This window comes from Aythya marila (genome assembly GCF_965140915.1).
Source record: "Aythya marila genome assembly, chromosome: 5".
Lineage (NCBI taxonomy): Eukaryota > Metazoa > Chordata > Aves > Anseriformes > Anatidae > Aythya > Aythya marila.
In genome coordinates, this window is record NC_139046.1 from 31,083,479 (window position 1) to 31,101,510 (window position 18,032).

The window sequence follows — 18,032 nt, forward strand, 5'->3', positions numbered from 1 at the left end:
CATCAGAATCTGGTTAACTATTGAACCATTTTATATTCACAGGTATAATCCTAAATATAGATTTAGCATTATCATCTTGGTCTTAACAACTACTGCGAATGTTACAGGTTAGAAGGAAAAAACATGGTAGAAGGTATAATCAGCAGGTTATGTCTAAATGCTGACATATAGGAGGGAGGGGCAAAGAAGAAAAAAACATTATAAACAGTAATTTAGTTACTCTTAAATTTTCAATAACAAACAGTTAATAAACATGTATTACTCCATTTCTCTTATATGTAAATATAATGAACTAGGCAAACTGCACCAAGACTTTTTCACCTGCAATTGTGGCCAGGCAAAAAAAAAGTGCATACTGTCAGTCAGACAAGGACACCCCAATGAAATGTTGCAGCCATGAAACCAAAGAAACATTAACTGCTTCTGATCAGCTGTCTGTGCATTTTCATGTTTTTAAGACATATACTACCTATCCCTAGAAAAGTTTTACAGCGTTCGTATTGCAAAACTAGTGTTTGAGAAATGCTCTGCAATTCAGAAAGCTTCCCCAACCTTGGAAGGAAAAAGAACTTACTTAGTCTAGAACGCAACCTATTAACCATTATATTATATTAAGAACTTAGTGTAAATTTCTCGTCTACAAGTTGGCAGACATTGTCTCTGATCTTTTTGTGCAACTTCAGTAGAACTACACAACATACCTGCATTTTTTAACTCAAGTGCAGCATGCAGGACATGTCGCTAACAGAACATTGCAATGAGAAGTTAAACCCTGTAAAATCCATACCTGTTGACTGGCCATCGCCTCCAATCTCTACTTTGAGAATATGCAAAGAAGCACCAAAATTTGGCTAGGAAAAAGAGAAAGAAACAGAGAAGTCGGACTATTGAAAAGAACTGTGAAACAAATAAGTGCACAGTTTTGAGGATGCTGGAAATTCAATACTTTTTTATTAAACACCCATATCAGGTGCAATGTGAGATTACAAGAAATTCTGCTTCCAAAGGAAACTGGTAAAGAGAAATAAAAATTTACCTTTAGCCAGTTTCACTGACTCTTGCACAGTTAATGATACTTCCCCCCACTCTGCAGATCTTAAATTGATTTTGTTAAAGAAATTATTGAAGAGTTCTTAATGCAGAATGAGCTACATGAGGAACACAACTGTATTTCTAATGTTATTAGAAGTCAAGCTTATTATTTCCTTAAAAAAAAAAAATAATCAGAGCTGTTATCCTTGTAATTAATTTGTTCATTGGTCTAAAGGATTACACTCCTTATGTGAAGGAGTCAGAAATAACCTACAGACAGAAAGCATGAGAAAAGGAAAGGTGCCATAATGGAGAACAAATAGCCGCTTGGTCCACTATCCTGTTTCCCTTGCCTCTGACTAGTAGACAGAATACAGAATTTAAGCACATGTAAGTCATCCTATTCCTAGTATGTTCATTCAGCCATTGGTGGTTTTGTAAGCTCTGGCTTGAGCAACTCTAACTAATCATTATATTAATAAGCACTAATGGAGCTGGCTTCCTTCATGGAATTACTAAAGTATAATTTTGGCATCTAAAAAAAAAAGTTTCAAGACTTAAGAATGCACTTCAATAAAAGAAAAAAGGTACACAGACAATAATTTGCTTGGCATACAGTTTTTTGTTGTTGCTTTGTTTTTTAAATAAGAAGCAAATGTTTCCCAGTTTACCATGAGTCCTCCATATGTTATTTTAAACTTCTAATACATACCCTTTTTCATCTCTACTGTGTAAGTCAGGCATTAAAAGATAAAGAGAATGAGGCAAAGTTGTTTCCCACTTATCTGACATTTTCAGAAGTTTTGGTGAAAGAACACACCAAAAATAATTTGAAAATCACAACCTCTCAGCTAGATTTTCTTTTATCACAATCCTTTTGACTCCTTCAGAAAACTCATAATGTGTGTTGTAGCACACAATTTTGGTCTCCAAACTCCAGTCAGATATTATGCCTTACTCTACCCTTTGTAACCAATTTTAAACTACACAGTAAACTATTCCCCTCCAGCCATCTGGATTACACTACTTGAAAGTGACATGACATCCTCTTTCAGCAGAGTAATTTACAGTGCCAAAAGCAAAACAAGTTATTACTGTTCAGGGCAATAATCTTACCATATATTAAGTTGAGTAACTCCACAGGTTACACTTGCTAACTAAAGCAGCTTACAAACCAGTAACATTTGTACTCCTTCTACAGTAACTGCACTTGTACTGGAAGTACACTAGTTTGGAACAGTCTATTGAAATGATGCAGTCCAGGCGTAAGTTTTCACATTTTGTGAATCTATCCGTACTCAAATCAAACCTGTCCGACCCACTTCCTACAATGATAACAAACAACTAAGCCATTTATTGTAGCCACAGAATTATTTAGCCCTCATTTAGCCCCAAATTAATGATAAAAATATGTTGGGAACAGGCAAAAAAAGAGTAATTTTTATAATTAGAAGAAATAAGCTCCTGAACAACATGCTGACTGTCAAGGACAACAACTAAAATTTAAGAATCTGATAAAAATAACTTTTGTACAGTTAGCACCTATCAGATATGTAATATTGGCAGATGTCATATTCTGAAGGAAGGCAACTTGTTCCTTTGGTTTCGGAACTCACACACTAGACTACCAACTACTCTTACTGGTTCTGTTCTTGTCCCAGAAGAATGAGCCTTCTAGCTCTTCATAGCAGAATCAAAACTCTTGTGAAGCGCTAGGAAGCTCATTCTTTATGAGAGAACAATTTATTTATTTATCCCACAACAATACACGCAGAGTTAAACCATAATAAAAATAAAGTCAGAGAGACTGAAAAAAATATGTAACACATGTAAACATTGCATTCTTAATTACTAATCTTGAAAACAGTTAAGTAACCTTTTCAAAAAAGAAAGCTGAATGTTTCCCTACACTGTGAATTAGCATACAACCTAGCACTAACAGATCTAATCTCTCTCTGAGATAGACCATTCCACTCTTAGCTACGCAGCCATCTACAACTTGCAGTTACTAACACAACCTATTACTTTTTCTATTCTACTACAATGTTCAGGTGTTAAGTCAAAAAATCAACTTTGAAGTGAATGATTTATAAGGAGTTTGTCTAATCCTAAGTAATACTGACTACTCCATAGAGTCCCAACATTCAACAATAAAAAATAATAATGCCAAATTTCATGCAGAATAGCAGTGAAACAGGCTTTACCTTGAACAGATAATCTAAAATCTGCGAGCGATAAGGTTCTTGGTAGTTCACGAGGAGTCTAGATGTGGCCTAAAACAGAAAGAAGGTGAAAATATGAACACCTTATCTTTCAAATACAGAAGTATATCCCAATTTTTCAGCCTGGGCACTTTCATGTAGTTAATAAAACTACCAAAGTAAACGTAGCATCAGGAGCTCTGCTAAGCACAAACAACAAGCTTTTTCTAACCCTTCACTTGTGTATTTCTGCAGACTTTAAGTGCCTGCTGCTCTGAGACACTTCAAAGAAGAAAGTTTAGAGAACAGGGACGCAGCTTTACCACAAGCAAAGCGCAGCCCCCCAGCGGCATCACTCCTGCTCTCCCCGAGCCCCCCGCCTCGCCTCACCCCGTACCAAACGCACCGGGAGCACCTCGGACCCCCCACTCCCGGCCCCGCAGCCTCCCTCCGGTCTCCCCCGTCCCCCCACGCCAGGGTCCCGGGGCAGCACTCACCCCTCCGCCGCTGACCGCGCCGATGCCGTCGAACTGCCTGCCCAGCCCGCTGCCGGCGTCCAGCACGTAGGTGGCCGTTGGACGCGGAACGGCACCGACCCCAGGGGGACCCGGGCCCCAGCTGGAGCCGAGCAGAAGCCAAACGCAAAGCAGAGCCGCAAGGCGAGGGGGAAGCGCGGCTGCTCCCATCGCGGCTGCTCCCATCCCAGCCGGTCCCAGCCCCTTTCGCCCCATCCCTTCCGTCCCCATCCCGGTCTCGTCTCCCCGCCCCGCCCCGCCCCGCCCCGGCCCCCCGGCGACTCGCCCCCGCCCACCGCGTGACCGCGCAACCTGGCAATCACCTACGGAGGGCGGGGCGTGAGCGCGCTTCGCCGCCATTTTGCTAAAGGGAAAGGGAGGGGAAAGGGTTTCCAGCCCGTACCGGTTGAAGTTGGTGGCTGCCATTTTGGAAGAGGGCACGGAGGGTCCCACGCGGTGTGGCGGCGGGCTGCCAGGCTGGGTGTGGGCGCTGAGTATGAGTGAAGCCATTGAGGAGCCATTTTGGGTGTGGGAACGGACACGGGGACTTCAGGATGCGTTGTGATAACAGGACTGGGGGGTCTTCCTGGGAAAACACAGTGAAATTGCACTTTGTGCAGCCCAGTTGCAAGATGTACGCCAAAGTGCCCCTCATCCACTACCAAGTGGATCCTTTCTCCAGTACATCTCTGTACATCTCTCACTGCCAGGCCATCACCAGCTTCTGGCCACCAGTAGCTGTGACTGCCTTTGTGCAGCCCTCAGCCCATCTTCAGGCTGCCACCACATCCCTTATACCGTAGGCAACATAAGCACTTTACAGGAGAAAACTCCAGCGATGCACAAGAAAGACCTTTGGTCTTTTGCATGAGAACAAGTGGCATGGCTGGGAGTGGCTCCGGGGTGCAGAGCACACAGGGAGAGGTCATGCCCTGAGGAGGGGTGCTGGCAACCCTGGGGTTTTCCCTGGGAATCCTAGTTGGCCCTAGTTAGATCCACAGCAGGACCCCTGAGGGGCTCTCCTGAAACTGCATTTTGACTCCTAGGAGCAGAGCTGAGCACCCCTTTCTGTTTTACAGCATTTGTGGCAGATGCTGACAGGCGAAGAGTTGAAATTGTGACATAACATACGTCAAAAGTTTCCATGAGGATAAGCCAGGGTTTTCAATCGGAATCCAGATCAAAAAAGCATTCTACTCAGATGGAAAGTAGTCAAGAGACTGGAGATCTGTTTGATTATTATTTAAAAATGAAAGTAGAGCTTTCTGACCATTGACCTTGGTGCTTTGCAGGGCAGATGTTCTGTGTGTTTCAGGAGGAATGAAGCACTGGGAGATGCAGTGGCTGACGTCATGCACCTGGTGTGTTAGAGCTGTGGGAAATCCCAGGTTTTTCATGTTTCTGTCCACAAAGAATGCTGTTAGTTGAGCCACTGCCTCTATTGTCCGTGTCATTGAGGAATCTAATGTCTCAGTGATGACATTACCTGACTAATGTTTCCTGTTTATTTCTTTTTTTAATAACAATACCAAACACTCACATAACATTTTGCACTTTACAGCAGTATCAAGCATTAACTAATGAACCTGCTCACACCCAAATGAGCTATACAATGTCATTATTACGTGCAGAAGGACAGAGTGACTTCCTCAAGGCTATAGTGAGTCAGTGGCAGAGGTAGAATTATGCTCATAGTCCTAATTTGCATTTGTTCTGTCAGACAATGCAGCTTTGCCCTTCTGGAGTGTGCAAATACAGAAAGTATTGCCATCATGACAAATTAACTTTAATTTTGGTGATTTTTTAAAAAATGGTACATTAATTTATTCTTGACAGAAGGATCTTGAAGTGCAATTCATTCTCTTGCTCACTCCTAGGAGCCCAAAATAGTCAGCTTTCCAAACTCATACTTCCATCCTATGATGTGCTGAACACCTCCCCTTTTCATCTGGTGATGGGTAATATATTTGAAATCCGTTTTGGTGAGAAGATGATGATGGGACTATAAAGACTTTTATTAAGGTTTAGGAATCTCAACCTGGCTTTTACCTGTAAATTCTGTGCTTTTTTTTTTTTCTTTACATCTTTGTCCATCATACAAGGACGTGCTGCTTGTATCAAAAAATACAGGGATGTGTGATCTGAACCTTTTGTAAGCTCAAATACAAGCAATAAAATTATTGAGGACTTAAACAAAATATTCATCGTTTCTTCTGTAGATAAGACAATTTTCCACTGTTGATGCTTTTCTATTTCAGTTGTTCTTTTTTAGTAGCACTTCAATCTCTGCCAACCAACACCTGTTCTGAAGTTCTGAGATGACTGATTTGAGATACTGTGTATATGCAGATCTCAAAAGAAAAAAAAGAAAAAAGAAAAAAGAAAAAAATGTGCTGTTTGTATCAAAAATTGGATTGCCAAGAGTTGCTGTTTTGCATATATCTTTACTTCCAGAAATGTATAAAATACATTGTCTCCATTCTTGTTTCATTTGATTCCTCATTCCCACTATTGACTGTTCAGTAAAGGCATTTAGAAATAATTCACCTAGATTTCTCAATTTCTAATAATGATAAAAGTTGCTTTTTCTTCAGTGAAGTACAGGAACCCTCAACAGAGGAGCAGAGCCTCGCCATCAGACATTGTTCTTAGTAGATGCCATGTTAGGGAAAGACAGGTGAAAAGTGAGGGAACAGGTCTTTTTCTGATGACTTTTCTTTCAGTGAAAATAAAGGCTTGACTGACATTTATTTTAGAAATTAACCTAACATATCATCAGCCTTATGTGCTGAAAAGCCTAATTTTCACCAAGCTGGAGGGCGCTATGTTACCAGTTAAGGAATGACTGCAAGTATAGCATGACTTGATAATCAGTAGAAAAAAAATGTGGATAAAAAAGTCATGCTCTGTTTGGGGAAAAAAAAAAAAAAAAAAAAAAAAAAAAAAAAAAAAAAAAGGAACCAAATCTCTGCATCCAGTAGTTAAATATTATAGAGCTGTTTAGTACTGTTCTCAGAGAAGTCAGGATTTGAGAGGTTTTAAATTTGCCCATCTGTTTCATTTCTCCTTAGCATCTGAATCATCAAATAGTCCAGTTTTTGTATTACACAATAGATGTATATTTAAAGTGAAATTGTACCCAGTTTCTTAGAAGCAGACATCAATCATTCTAAACAATATTTATGGACAAATCAGAGCACAAAATAAATTATTCTGATCACAGAGGTAAAGAAGAAACTGGGCCTAGGTAACATTTTTTCCCCTAATGGAATTATCTGTTAAAAGAAACACCCCCATGAAAGCAGCATACAATCTCACATTCAGTTTATATAAAAATATACAAATGTGCAAACTGGTGAAGTGCATGAAATTATGTTATCCCCTGTTAACTAACACTGTGCACAAACTTGCTCCCATCAGTAGGCAAACAGAAAAAAACAGTAACAGAGATCCTGAAAATAATTAAACTCTTTTGGAACAAACTCCTAAAATCCTTATGATGTATTTTTATGGGTTTTTCTCTAGTCGTTTTTTCTTTGATTCTGTGATAGATTTGTTGGAAAGGGAAAGTGCCAAGTCTTCTGGTCAAAAAAAGCTTCTATGTTTTAAACACATACAAATAAAGCTGTTCCATTTCTGTGGAATGGTTTCTCTTCAGGATGCATTGTATCCTAAATAAGAGGTTTGTAATATACTCCACTCATTTAATTTTGTAATTTGACAATATTTTCAGTAAAACTTATGTAAATTTACTGAAAATATAGATAGATTTCCTGATCATTTTTTATATTGTTTTATGATTTATATTTATATTCATATTATTTTTATATTGTTTTATATTTTTTATACTTCCTAATAAGTGAGTTGTCTTTTTCCCAGGGCTAAGGTTAAATTAGCAGGTGTTTTTTTTTGTTTTATTTTGTTTTGTTGTTGTTTTTTTTTTAAAAAAAGGAGGGAAGTGAAAAAAAATTAAGAAGCTTGTAAGCAGTTGCTTCATTTGTGTCTCTAAGAGCAGCTTCCTTTTCCTTTATCTGATGAAGTGGTTTCTCTTCTCAGAACCAGAGTCTGGTTGCAAAACTGCTACGCTGGAGCACATGTCTGTCTAGGTAAGAGTATAAAATACAGTAAGTTAGCAGATAGACTACTAATGTTGTGCTACAGGTTTTATCCTATCTCTCCATTAGTGTGATGCTAACATCATGCAACAAGGAGAAGGGACACAAAACAGGCTGGAAAAGACTGCTCTGGGACAAGTATTTCACCCCCAGAATATGTGAAACATGAGGCAAGAGGGCGAACAACATTGAAAGGATTAATTAGAAAAGACACGCCAGCTTGTTTTATTGTTTTAATGGTATCGCCTTGATCATAATACCTATTGCTTAGGAGAGGGGAGGAAGGATGGAGAAGAAAAGTATTTGAGTATGAGTTTTCAGGATTCTGAGCTGTCCTGTCCTCATTGTAAAATTGCCTCAGACCTCACAGAGCATTCTTCTTCTAGCTCTTCTAGTATTGTTTTTTTAATAACTTATTGCATTAATAAGGTACTCAGCGTTATTTGTGTGTATATACACAATCCTTAAAACTTAGCAGAAAAATAAGCTGTTCTAAAAATAGATTCTTAGAATACCAAGTGTCACGTATATGAAAATATTTTGTACAGCATCTTTCTGTATGCCTAGAGGAAAACATGAGGCACAGAAAGATATAGCAAAATAACATTCACCTGTGTGGTCTACATCCTTAAAAAAATAATAAGAAGAATAATTCTATTTGCTCATGTCAATGAATTTGTTTATGCTCTTTAACATATCCATAACGTGTATCTCAAAGGCTGAACTCTTTTAGACCTGCTTGAGTTTTTTACAGAATCTTTGAGAGCTGTAAGCAAAATTTAGTGTATTATATGAAAAAGTGCTGTTCATTTTAAGCAAAAAAGACCATGTTACTGAAGGACATATTTCAACTCTCCTAAACTGTAAAGGTTTTCAGAATTAAGTTTTAATATCTTCTCATTATAGAAAACATCCAGCTATGGGTGGTCCCTCTACTTGAGGAAATCAACTTGGCTGTATAACTTATTTTAAGAACACAAACCAATCTGTTGTTGAAATTGTTTAGAGAAAAAAAAAAAATCAAAAAAATCAAAAACACGTCTGTCCTTCCATACACAATAGCACTGGTACAGCAGCTACTCTGCAGATCTAGCAGACGTTTTCTTCCCCTGAATCTTACCTATTAGGCAAAGTACATGAAAAAATACACTATATTGTAATGAGTATTGCTTACAGCAACTTCTCCTTTATGAACTTGAATTTTAAATAGAGGACATATAATGGAAATGTATTGGTTGTGGATGTTTCCAAGATTAAGCTGGTGATTCTAGCTAATCTCTATATATTTCTAATTAGTGACTGAAATCTGTTAGTAACACAAAATCTTTACAGTCTTCTCCATATTTCCTAATTTCCCAAACAGTAGTAGGAATTTTGTATTCTAAAAATAAAAAAGCCTCCCCCGTTCTCTCCTTAGAAAGTTGTTTACAGAAAAGAGCACGGAATATGCATTGTGTATTTGTGCTTATGAAAGGATAGTTGCTTGCTTACTTTGTTACTTACAAAATATCATAAATGCAGAGACCGTGTAAAGTTCTCTTTGAATCCAAATTAGATACTGTGGAAATGCATCAATACAAATACAATATGTAACATTCACAGGGTTCATTTACGGGTTTGTTTGCATATATTACTTGAAGTAAAACATTTGCTAGTCCACTTCTTAAATTGTATGTCTTGTTATTTTATTTTCTCAGAGTTCTCTTAACAGCACGTTTTCTATAGCAAAATGATAAAGAGATTGGGAAAATGATAATCATTGAATAATCTGTCTAAAAGAGAGAATTGGTGTTGAGAATTATATACATAGATTTTTTTTTTCCATTGGTACACATCTGATACTAAAACAAGTCTACTAAATAAGGTGAGACATTTTGAGTCACAGACAGTTTGAATCACAAAAGACAAACCATTAAACACTATCTTTAAACAGAAATTCCTTGATAGATTTTTAGAAAAATTCTAACAGTAAATGAGAAAAATTACCAACCACTGTGTTTCAGGGTGCCTGTAAGCCAATACCATCTTTCTGAACAAAACTATCAGGTATGCTCAGGAGCTGAGAAAAAACATGGGAATGCTTCAGATCATGCTTTCAGGTAAGAAAAATAATTTTGCATTACATAGTCCTAATTATCAGAAAAGTGCTGTGTAAGGAAGAATGGTATGGACAGGTTCCTCTGAGACAAGACCCCAAATAACTGTAGTGAAATGTGTTATAATCAGATGCAAAACAGTGTTTTGTGCTTTTATATTTCTGTTCAAGAAACTACAACATACATTGTGATCTACTTCATTTGCTGGCTCTTTGACACACTTCAGTATAGGTCAATACATGCCAGAATGACACACTTTTTGTTATTGTTGTCACTGAAAGAATATCCTTCTATAAGTAGCATCAATGTGTCATCAAAGCTAGGACATGGATTACCTGAGGAATTACAAACTGCCTTCTGAGCTTTGTTCATAGAAACTGTTGACAATAGTAGTTGAACATAAAAGAAAGACATGGGGTGTCATAAAAGAAAGACCTGTGAACATGGACAGAAAAAATTGCTGAGGTGATAACTTTCACGTCATCTTAGCTCTCTTTTTGAACCCTATCTTCAGTGTCCCAGCCTGCCATAATCCAGTTAGAGCTTAAAATGTTAGTTCCTTAAGGCAGGTGGCAGAAGAGCAAAGCAAGGTCTTGCCTTAAAGAACATGCAGTTTATTCAGATGACTACAATATAAAGACAGGCGGTTTACCTATAATCAGTAAGATCGAGAGAGGAAAACTTTTAGAAACAGTGGGTTAAAAAGAGAAGGTTAAAGGTAAGTTAGTTGGTCAATGCCTAGGTTTGAAAGAGCTGATTTAGCTAGCTGTGGGAGGATCTGTGGTGTGTAACATGAAGACAAGTCGGGAGCTTGTAAGGAGGATGAGTCTATAATATAGCAAGTCAATTAACAATGGAGAAAGAGTTTGTGGGGGAGGAGAAGGAATTCCAATTTCTCAGTCATGCGCCTAGTATAAACACTGCCTCATCCACTTACTGCATTACATACATGCTTCTGAAAAGGCACATTGCCCTGTTAGACCTGTTATAGGAAAAAAGATGCTAAAAATTATATAAAGAACATGTATGTATTTTATCTGTTATTTATCAGTCTGCGTACATGTGCTTTGCTTTTGGTAAGAAATGGGCCAGCAAAACCCTGGGATCCAATTTCTAGAGCTAGATGTTTAATGTGTGATACTTACCTATATTGGTGAGCCTATGATGCCCTATATACTGTGCGGTTTTAATAAACCACACTGAAAAGCATATTTCTTATGTATGTCTTAGGTATAGGCACTGCTTTTTTCAACTAGTCATCATTATAAGTAAAGCTCCTCAGTGGAACAAACTGAGAAGTCTTTCTCAAGAATTTTCACTATCTTTCAAGCACGTGAACGCATTTAGGACTAACTGCGAAAAGTGAGCCAATTCAGTCAAATAAATCAGTGGCTGGTAAAAAGTGTGTGCTTCCTGACTGTTTGTGTCATTGCTCCTTTTTCTTTCCTGAATATCAGTGAAAGTTTTTCTATAGAAAAGAGAGATCCATGTAATAGCTTCTGAACAGTAAATAAACCTACATGGGTTTCTCTGACAAACCCACAAACCTCCACACAGATGCATCAGACCCATAAAGGGCAGAATGAGTTTGCCTACCACATAGGAAAATCCCTGTACCATAAATTGTTTTCAGTTTGAGCTGCTTCCTTTGTAAAAGAACAGTTGTAGACAGTTCTATCTTGCAACCTACTCATTCTACAACTGCTTCACCTCCTCTGCTGGCAGTCTAGACTCAAACCACAGATAAATTGTTAGAGGTGATCTCTGAAGCAGTGTATTTGGCAATAGAGCTGGACCACAGCAAGTATTCTCCATGCTTGTGTTTCCTGAATTTTTTGGTTAGATCTCTGAAGAAGGGAATTACTGAATGTCAGAGCTGTGATGTAACCAGTGAGTACCAATTGTCTCATAGCTTTGGTAGTACGCCCTTTCTTACTGAAAGGTCAGCTTTTCTAAGTGCTTCTAAAACTTAGGCAGCCAACTCCTCCAGTCCCATTTCTTACTCAGGGCTGCCATTTTACTGATATTTTCATGTTGAAGCTGTTGACAGCATGGCTGTTGTAGTGCTTAAGACTAGCTTAATTGCTAATGATTTTACAAACTCATGCAAGGCAACCACAATTTTGTAGAGGAAAGAATTGTAAATAAAAAATTGTATTCAGAGAGTCTCCATCTGATTTGAGAATTAAGCCTGGCAGATTCTCCTGTGCATGCAAGAATCCAGTAGTTGCCACGTTTCACATGAAGGTTACACGCTGTAACCTTTGCTGGAATAGCAATATTGATTGCAAGCTCTTGGGGGATCACATACAAAGGAGGGGTGGGGAACTAGGGAAATGTGCAGGTGTCGCAAGAGTGATTAGTAACAGGAATGCATATCAGCCATGTTCTTCTCTTCTGAGCATATCCCAACATGTGGAAGTACCTGAATCCCTGTCTTTGTTTCTCCATTGCTTTAAAGAGGAGGAGAGCACTGGGGATAAGAAATCGGCCATATGGCCAGCACCCTATTTCACTCCTGTTTATTATTTGTGGTGCACTTTCTGATCTTCTTTGACTTTCTCACAAGAGAGACCTTTGATTCTAGCATCCTATCCCTCTGGAAGTGTCTCATACTGCTTCTGCTGTATAAGCTTGCATATGACTGACCTTGACCTTCTTAGACATTGGGCTTCCTCCTCTGCATGTGTCCATCCAGGAGTGTTTAAAACTTTTGATCTCCTACAAAGACAATTTATTTCTTCAAAAAAACAATACCACCAATAAGTCAAAAATGTTATTATAGCTGATATTTTTCCTTTTTGACAACAGAAGGATGGAATCTTACCAACCAGGTCCTGAAGAACTGACAGATGACCACCTATCAGACTACAGAGGGGTTTTTATTGCTTCTGGGCTGGAATTAGCACAAAATTCCTCAGGGTGGACAATGAACAACACTGCTATGTGCCACGATGATCACACCCTGGATAAGTATTTGTTTCCAGTTGTGTACAGCATTGTGATAGTCATCAGTATTCCCATCAACTGCATATCCCTCTATGTGTCTTGCATTCAAGTGAGGAAAAAGAATGAGTTAGCAGTCTACCTCTTCAGTCTGTCCCTGGCTGACCTTTTGTACTCTGTGATTCTGCCTCTGTGGATTGATTATGCCTGGAATGGAGATAACTGGAGGCTCCCTGCCATGCTTTGTCAGATTTCTGCCTTCCTTATGTATATGAATTTCTACACTAGCACTGCATTCCTCACTTGCATCTCTGTCAACAGGTACCTGGCATTAGTTCACCCCTTGAAGCTCCAGCACTTGCGCACAAGAAGGTTTTCACTGATTGTCAGCATAATTGTTTGGCTTCTGGAAGGCATCATGAATTCTGTCATACTGATGAAGAAAGAAATATTCAGTGATCTTTGCAATTCCACTAATCATACGTTATGTTATGATAAATACCCCTTGGAACCGTGGCAGGCACAGATAAATTTACTCCGGATATGCTCAGGGTACCTGGTTCCTTTGATAATCATTGTGTTTTGCTATCATAAAATCTACCAAGCAGTGAGGTGTAATCAAGCCACAGTAGATGAAGAAAAGAAAAAAATCAGGAAACTTATATTGAATATTACAGTTACTTTCATTCTTTGCTTCACGCCTTATCATGTTGTATTGTTTATTCGTAGCATCAAGGAACCATACTCCACTAACCCCCAGTTTTTGCTGTTGATGTATAAGATCTACAGAATCACACAAGCCTTAACAAGTTTGAATTGCATTGCCGATCCAATTCTTTACTGCTTTGTGAGTGAAACTGCACAAACAGACATTCTGAATTTGCTCAGGAGTTGCTTATACCTGCGAAAACCTGAGGGAAACCAAATGGAAGCACATACTCTGTGCAGTTCTACTACAAAGAGCAATATCACCTACAGAACTTGCTGTGAAACTGAGACTCTCTCAAAAATGGCTGCAAGAGCATAGTCAAAGAAAAAGTGGGTAACATAAAGGGAAAAGAAAGGAGAACTATTCTGTCATCTATACCTAGGAAATACTCCAGAAGTATACTAATCTAAGTGAAACCAGTAGCTGGAACTAATGAGAACTTATTACAGGGTCAGTGAAATTGAGGGAGCATCATCGTGTATCTTTAAAACAGATGTTGTACATAAATCAAGAAACAAACATACAGTCAAGAAAGGTGAACATGACATGCTGAAAAAATTACTGAGGGTTCCCCACCCAACTGCCTCCTGTCTCAGATTGCTAGCAAGTCCATGTGCTGGGCATACATGTTTAATGTACTCTGAGCTGAGCTGAAGGAAGGCTGAGGTCCTCTTAACCAGTCATTTGTTTTCCAGTTTTAATAAAAACCTGAAGCTTAGCTGTGAAGGAGCCTTATGTAGGATTGTTTTTAAATCTGTGATAGAAATGAGTAAAAAACACACACAAACACAGATCATTCCAATGATTGGCAAAGGAGCAGACAGAGAGAGGATGTTCAATCTTTTCTCTGGTATGATGGTGCTATGAAGATTCCTTTCTTTCAGTAATGGCTCAAGTTCTCCTTCAGCATACTCCTCCGATTAGCCACTTCTTCAAATTGTTTACCTCATGTAGACAGAGACTTAACTTTGATCTTCTTTGGAAAATGTCCTCATGTATAATTATATGTCATGTCTTTTCATTACAATATGAGTGTTGGATTTCAGATAGTTGAAGATTCATTACTTAGAGTGTATATATGGAACCAGATTCTAGCCACTGATGGTTTAAGTCAGATTAACTTTTTCCTAATATGTACAAGGAGGAAAGGAAAGGAATGGAAGGTGAGGTTTCACATCTCTACAACGCAAAAGACTAGTCTTTAGTCTTGCTTATTTTGACTGTAATCTGGAGTGCTTGTTTGTTTTTATGGAGTCAACAGAGCAAGGAGGTCTATATCCACCTATTTGACTGCAGATGGAGTTTCAGCTAGAGTTACTGACCAAGCTCTCAGTCAGCCAGTTTTACAAAAATTCAAACAAACCAACTATACTAAAAAAACAGCAATGAACAAAAATGGACCAATAGCTAATAAGAATGGCAGCAAAGGATCCTAAATTATAAAAGGGCTGAAATTACCGCAAATGAAAAGCAGAGCTGTTAACACAGGGATCTGGTCACATGTAGACTCCCTTCAATCGCTGTGATTCCCTGGTAGTGGTGTGCACCTGTCCCTGTGAAAAGACAATCAAAAGACTGTGCGTTTTTCTTTGACTCCTCATAAGGTCAGTTTCCAGGAAGAATGTTTGATTTTGGTGGTTTTCCAGTTTCATAGGGAAAAAAAAAAAATCTTTCCATCAAAAATACCCCCCTCTGCAAGTCTGTGGTTTAAAGAATTTGGACCAGCAATTTTCCACACAATGCTAGGATTGACATTATACTTGGAGGACCAGCACACAATGATCACAATCAGCACTGAAATTTTTGCATGGAAATTATTAATTTCTCCATTACAAAAAGCCACTTTCACTGTTTTCATGAGTTCCTGGTTGTGTCTATTTATACTTTCAGTTAATTTCACATTCTGAGAAGGGAACTTGAGAGGCTGAAGAAATTGGAGTTGTTCAGCCTAGAGAAGAGAAGACTTTGGGGGTCCTAATATCAGTCTTATAATACCTGCAAGGAGAGTGTTGAGAAGACAGCCAAGCAGGACAAGAAACACAAACTCAAAACAAGAAGGATAAGAGTCGATATATGCAAAAATTTTTGAACTCTGAGGACTTCCAAACAGTGGAGCAGGTGCACAAAGATGTTTTGCACCCTCCATCCTTGCAGGTTTTCAAGACCCAACTGGACAAAGCCCTTGAAAAACCCGGTCAGGCCTCATAGCGGACCTTACTTAGAGTAGAAGGTTGAACTAGAGACTTCCTGAAATTCCTGCCAATCAGAATTCTCCTGTGATCCTATGAACTTTTATAAATATGTATGTCACTATTCTGGCTGTTACCTTCCTCTTTAAAAAAGTAGGTTCCCTTCCCTTCTTTGTTTTCATTAATCCTTTTACTGGATTTTATTTTCATGTGTTTTGGTTTTTTTTTTTCTTCTTTTTTTTTTTCTGTAATTCCATTTTATATATTATGAAGCAAAAATATGTGAACAGCAGCACAAACTACTTCACCACAGACGTGTCCCTGTGCTGACCTATGAACACAATGTATTTTGCAACAGAATGTGAAATTTCACTGCTGCACTGGAACAAAAGCAGAACCAAGATTCACTAACTTAATGGAAAAAAAAATAACTTGGTTTATTTCTAAACCTTTCGTGTGCCAGAAAGATTGGAAAGTTAATTCCTTTTTGTGTTATTATTATTATTATTATTATAAGTGATAATGAAAGCTAAAGCTAAACAACAAAACTGAGTCAAATTTAACCTGTGTGTCGGGAAGCCGTGAGAGCTGGCTGCTCTGCAAGGTAACCGGGAGCTGAGGATGACAGCAAGGTCAGCAGGGCAGTATCCTCACCGAAAAGCCATGCAATCCCACAGCACCCAAGTGAGGTGTGTAGAGCAGATCTGGTGACAGTAACCAGCATCAGCCAACAGCTGTCTGATCATCAGACAAATCGCATGGACGTGCCATAGTGACAAGGCAGGTCTGAGGTTGAGCCAGGAAGCCAAGTCAGCAAGCCATGGTCAGGATCATCAGGATCAGCAAAGCACCATGTTCCCGAGATGTGTCTAAAGTGAGGGCACAGGGCAAGTGCCTGAGCTTACAAGCAGCTCCTGTGCCAAGGAGGAGAGATTACCACCAAGAATCATTCCAGCTTCCTCTCCCACCCACCTGGCTCTGTGTTGCAAGGCAGCACAACATAAGCACTGGCCACCACAAAGGCAACCAAACCCAAGGCAGCAGGGGAAGAGGCTACAAAGCCTGTAGGTAAACTCAGGGCCCTGACGCTGTAAAGAGCTTTATTTCCACAAATTTTGGCCCTGAGATTCAATACATTTTAATTTTCTGCCTTTGCTCATGAAACCCCTAGCTTGGGTCAGCTTTTGTTTTTATGTGTGGATGGTTTTTGTAGCATCATTTCTTGTAGTATGTCCCTGCCTTACTGAAGATCCACTTGAGATAAAGGAAAGCAATGACAATGGCTGGCCCATATTCTAGGCTTCTTAAAGGAACTCTAATAAATTAGGTGTCTACTTTACAAAGATAAAACATAAGTACCTAATCCCTTAGGCTGCTCTGAAATGCTCACTTCATCTGTTGAAATAACAACCCTCTGGTAAAATGAGGAAACTGAGATTGCATTGTCCTGGACTTCAGTTATTGGTGTATTTACCTCATTATTCTTACATAGCTAAAAATTTGCAATCTTTTTCATTCTCTCTCCAAATTTGTTTGTCCCAGCTTGACCAAATTTCCTGTATGAAAATGGATATCTATATTGTTTTTGGAATCACACAGTATTATAGGAGAGAATTCCACAGTGAAAAACGTCTTCATGAAGGCTCCAGCACGCACTGTGCATTATTACTGCTAAATATTCCATGGAGAATTCCTAAAAGCTCTGCAGGTAAAAAACAGGTGCAAATTCACAGAAACCACTTAAAAAGCAAGAACATTTGTTACAGGAGAGAGTTTATAAAAATCCAAATATCTACTTAATAGCAAGAAATGCATTCCTCAGTGTGACACTGTAGTTCCTATCTCACTTCCCAATCTATACTGTAAGAATATGGTTAATTAAAGGCCATGATGTTAACTTATTTAATATCTGTAGGGTATGACATATCAGTGCCAAATGATATTGTCAGCACAGTAACAACAGAGGTGTGTTTATATGTCAATAATTCACTTAAAGCAGAATCCATCTCCCAGCAAAGATATAGCTCAGCTTCTTAAGCTTGGAAGTTTCCAGTGAACTGTGGAGACCTTGCCAGTGGAGTTTTAGACTTCATTTGACCTGTGTTTCCTGGAATATTAGCCATGAGCTGCCTCATGATGCACACCATTGTTCTTTTCTCATGCAATTACACATCAGCTTTGTTTTCTTAATGTCACTGGGGTCAGTCCTGACTCACATGGTTGTAGACT

The 18,032-nt window shown here is 38.8% G+C and overlaps 2 protein-coding genes across 3 annotated transcripts in view; one reads left to right on the forward strand and one right to left on the reverse strand.

Annotated features, from left to right (window-relative positions):
* GALC (galactosylceramidase) overlaps positions 1 to 3,935 on the reverse strand; it is a 40,428-nt gene extending 36,493 nt beyond the window's left edge. For both annotated transcript variants that reach the window (XM_082762065.1, XM_082762066.1), the window contains exons 1-3: positions 3,731 to 3,935; positions 3,237 to 3,305; positions 788 to 851 (exon numbers count right to left, since the gene is read on the reverse strand). In XM_082762065.1, coding sequence (XP_082618191.1) covers positions 788 to 851; positions 3,237 to 3,305; positions 3,731 to 3,934 — 337 coding nt within the window. In that variant the 5' untranslated portion in view covers position 3,935. The remainder of the gene's footprint in view (positions 1 to 787; positions 852 to 3,236; positions 3,306 to 3,730) is intronic.
* A 3,863-nt stretch (positions 3,936 to 7,798) lies between these two features.
* GPR65 (G protein-coupled receptor 65) lies at positions 7,799 to 16,834 on the forward strand. The gene is made up of 3 exons (XM_082762001.1): positions 7,799 to 7,854; positions 9,867 to 9,962; positions 12,771 to 16,834. Exon 3 carries the CDS (start codon positions 12,775 to 12,777, stop codon positions 13,930 to 13,932), a length of 1,158 nt encoding a protein of 385 aa, XP_082618127.1. The 5' UTR covers positions 7,799 to 7,854; positions 9,867 to 9,962; positions 12,771 to 12,774; the 3' UTR covers positions 13,933 to 16,834.
* Positions 16,835 to 18,032: the final 1,198 nt, after the last annotated feature.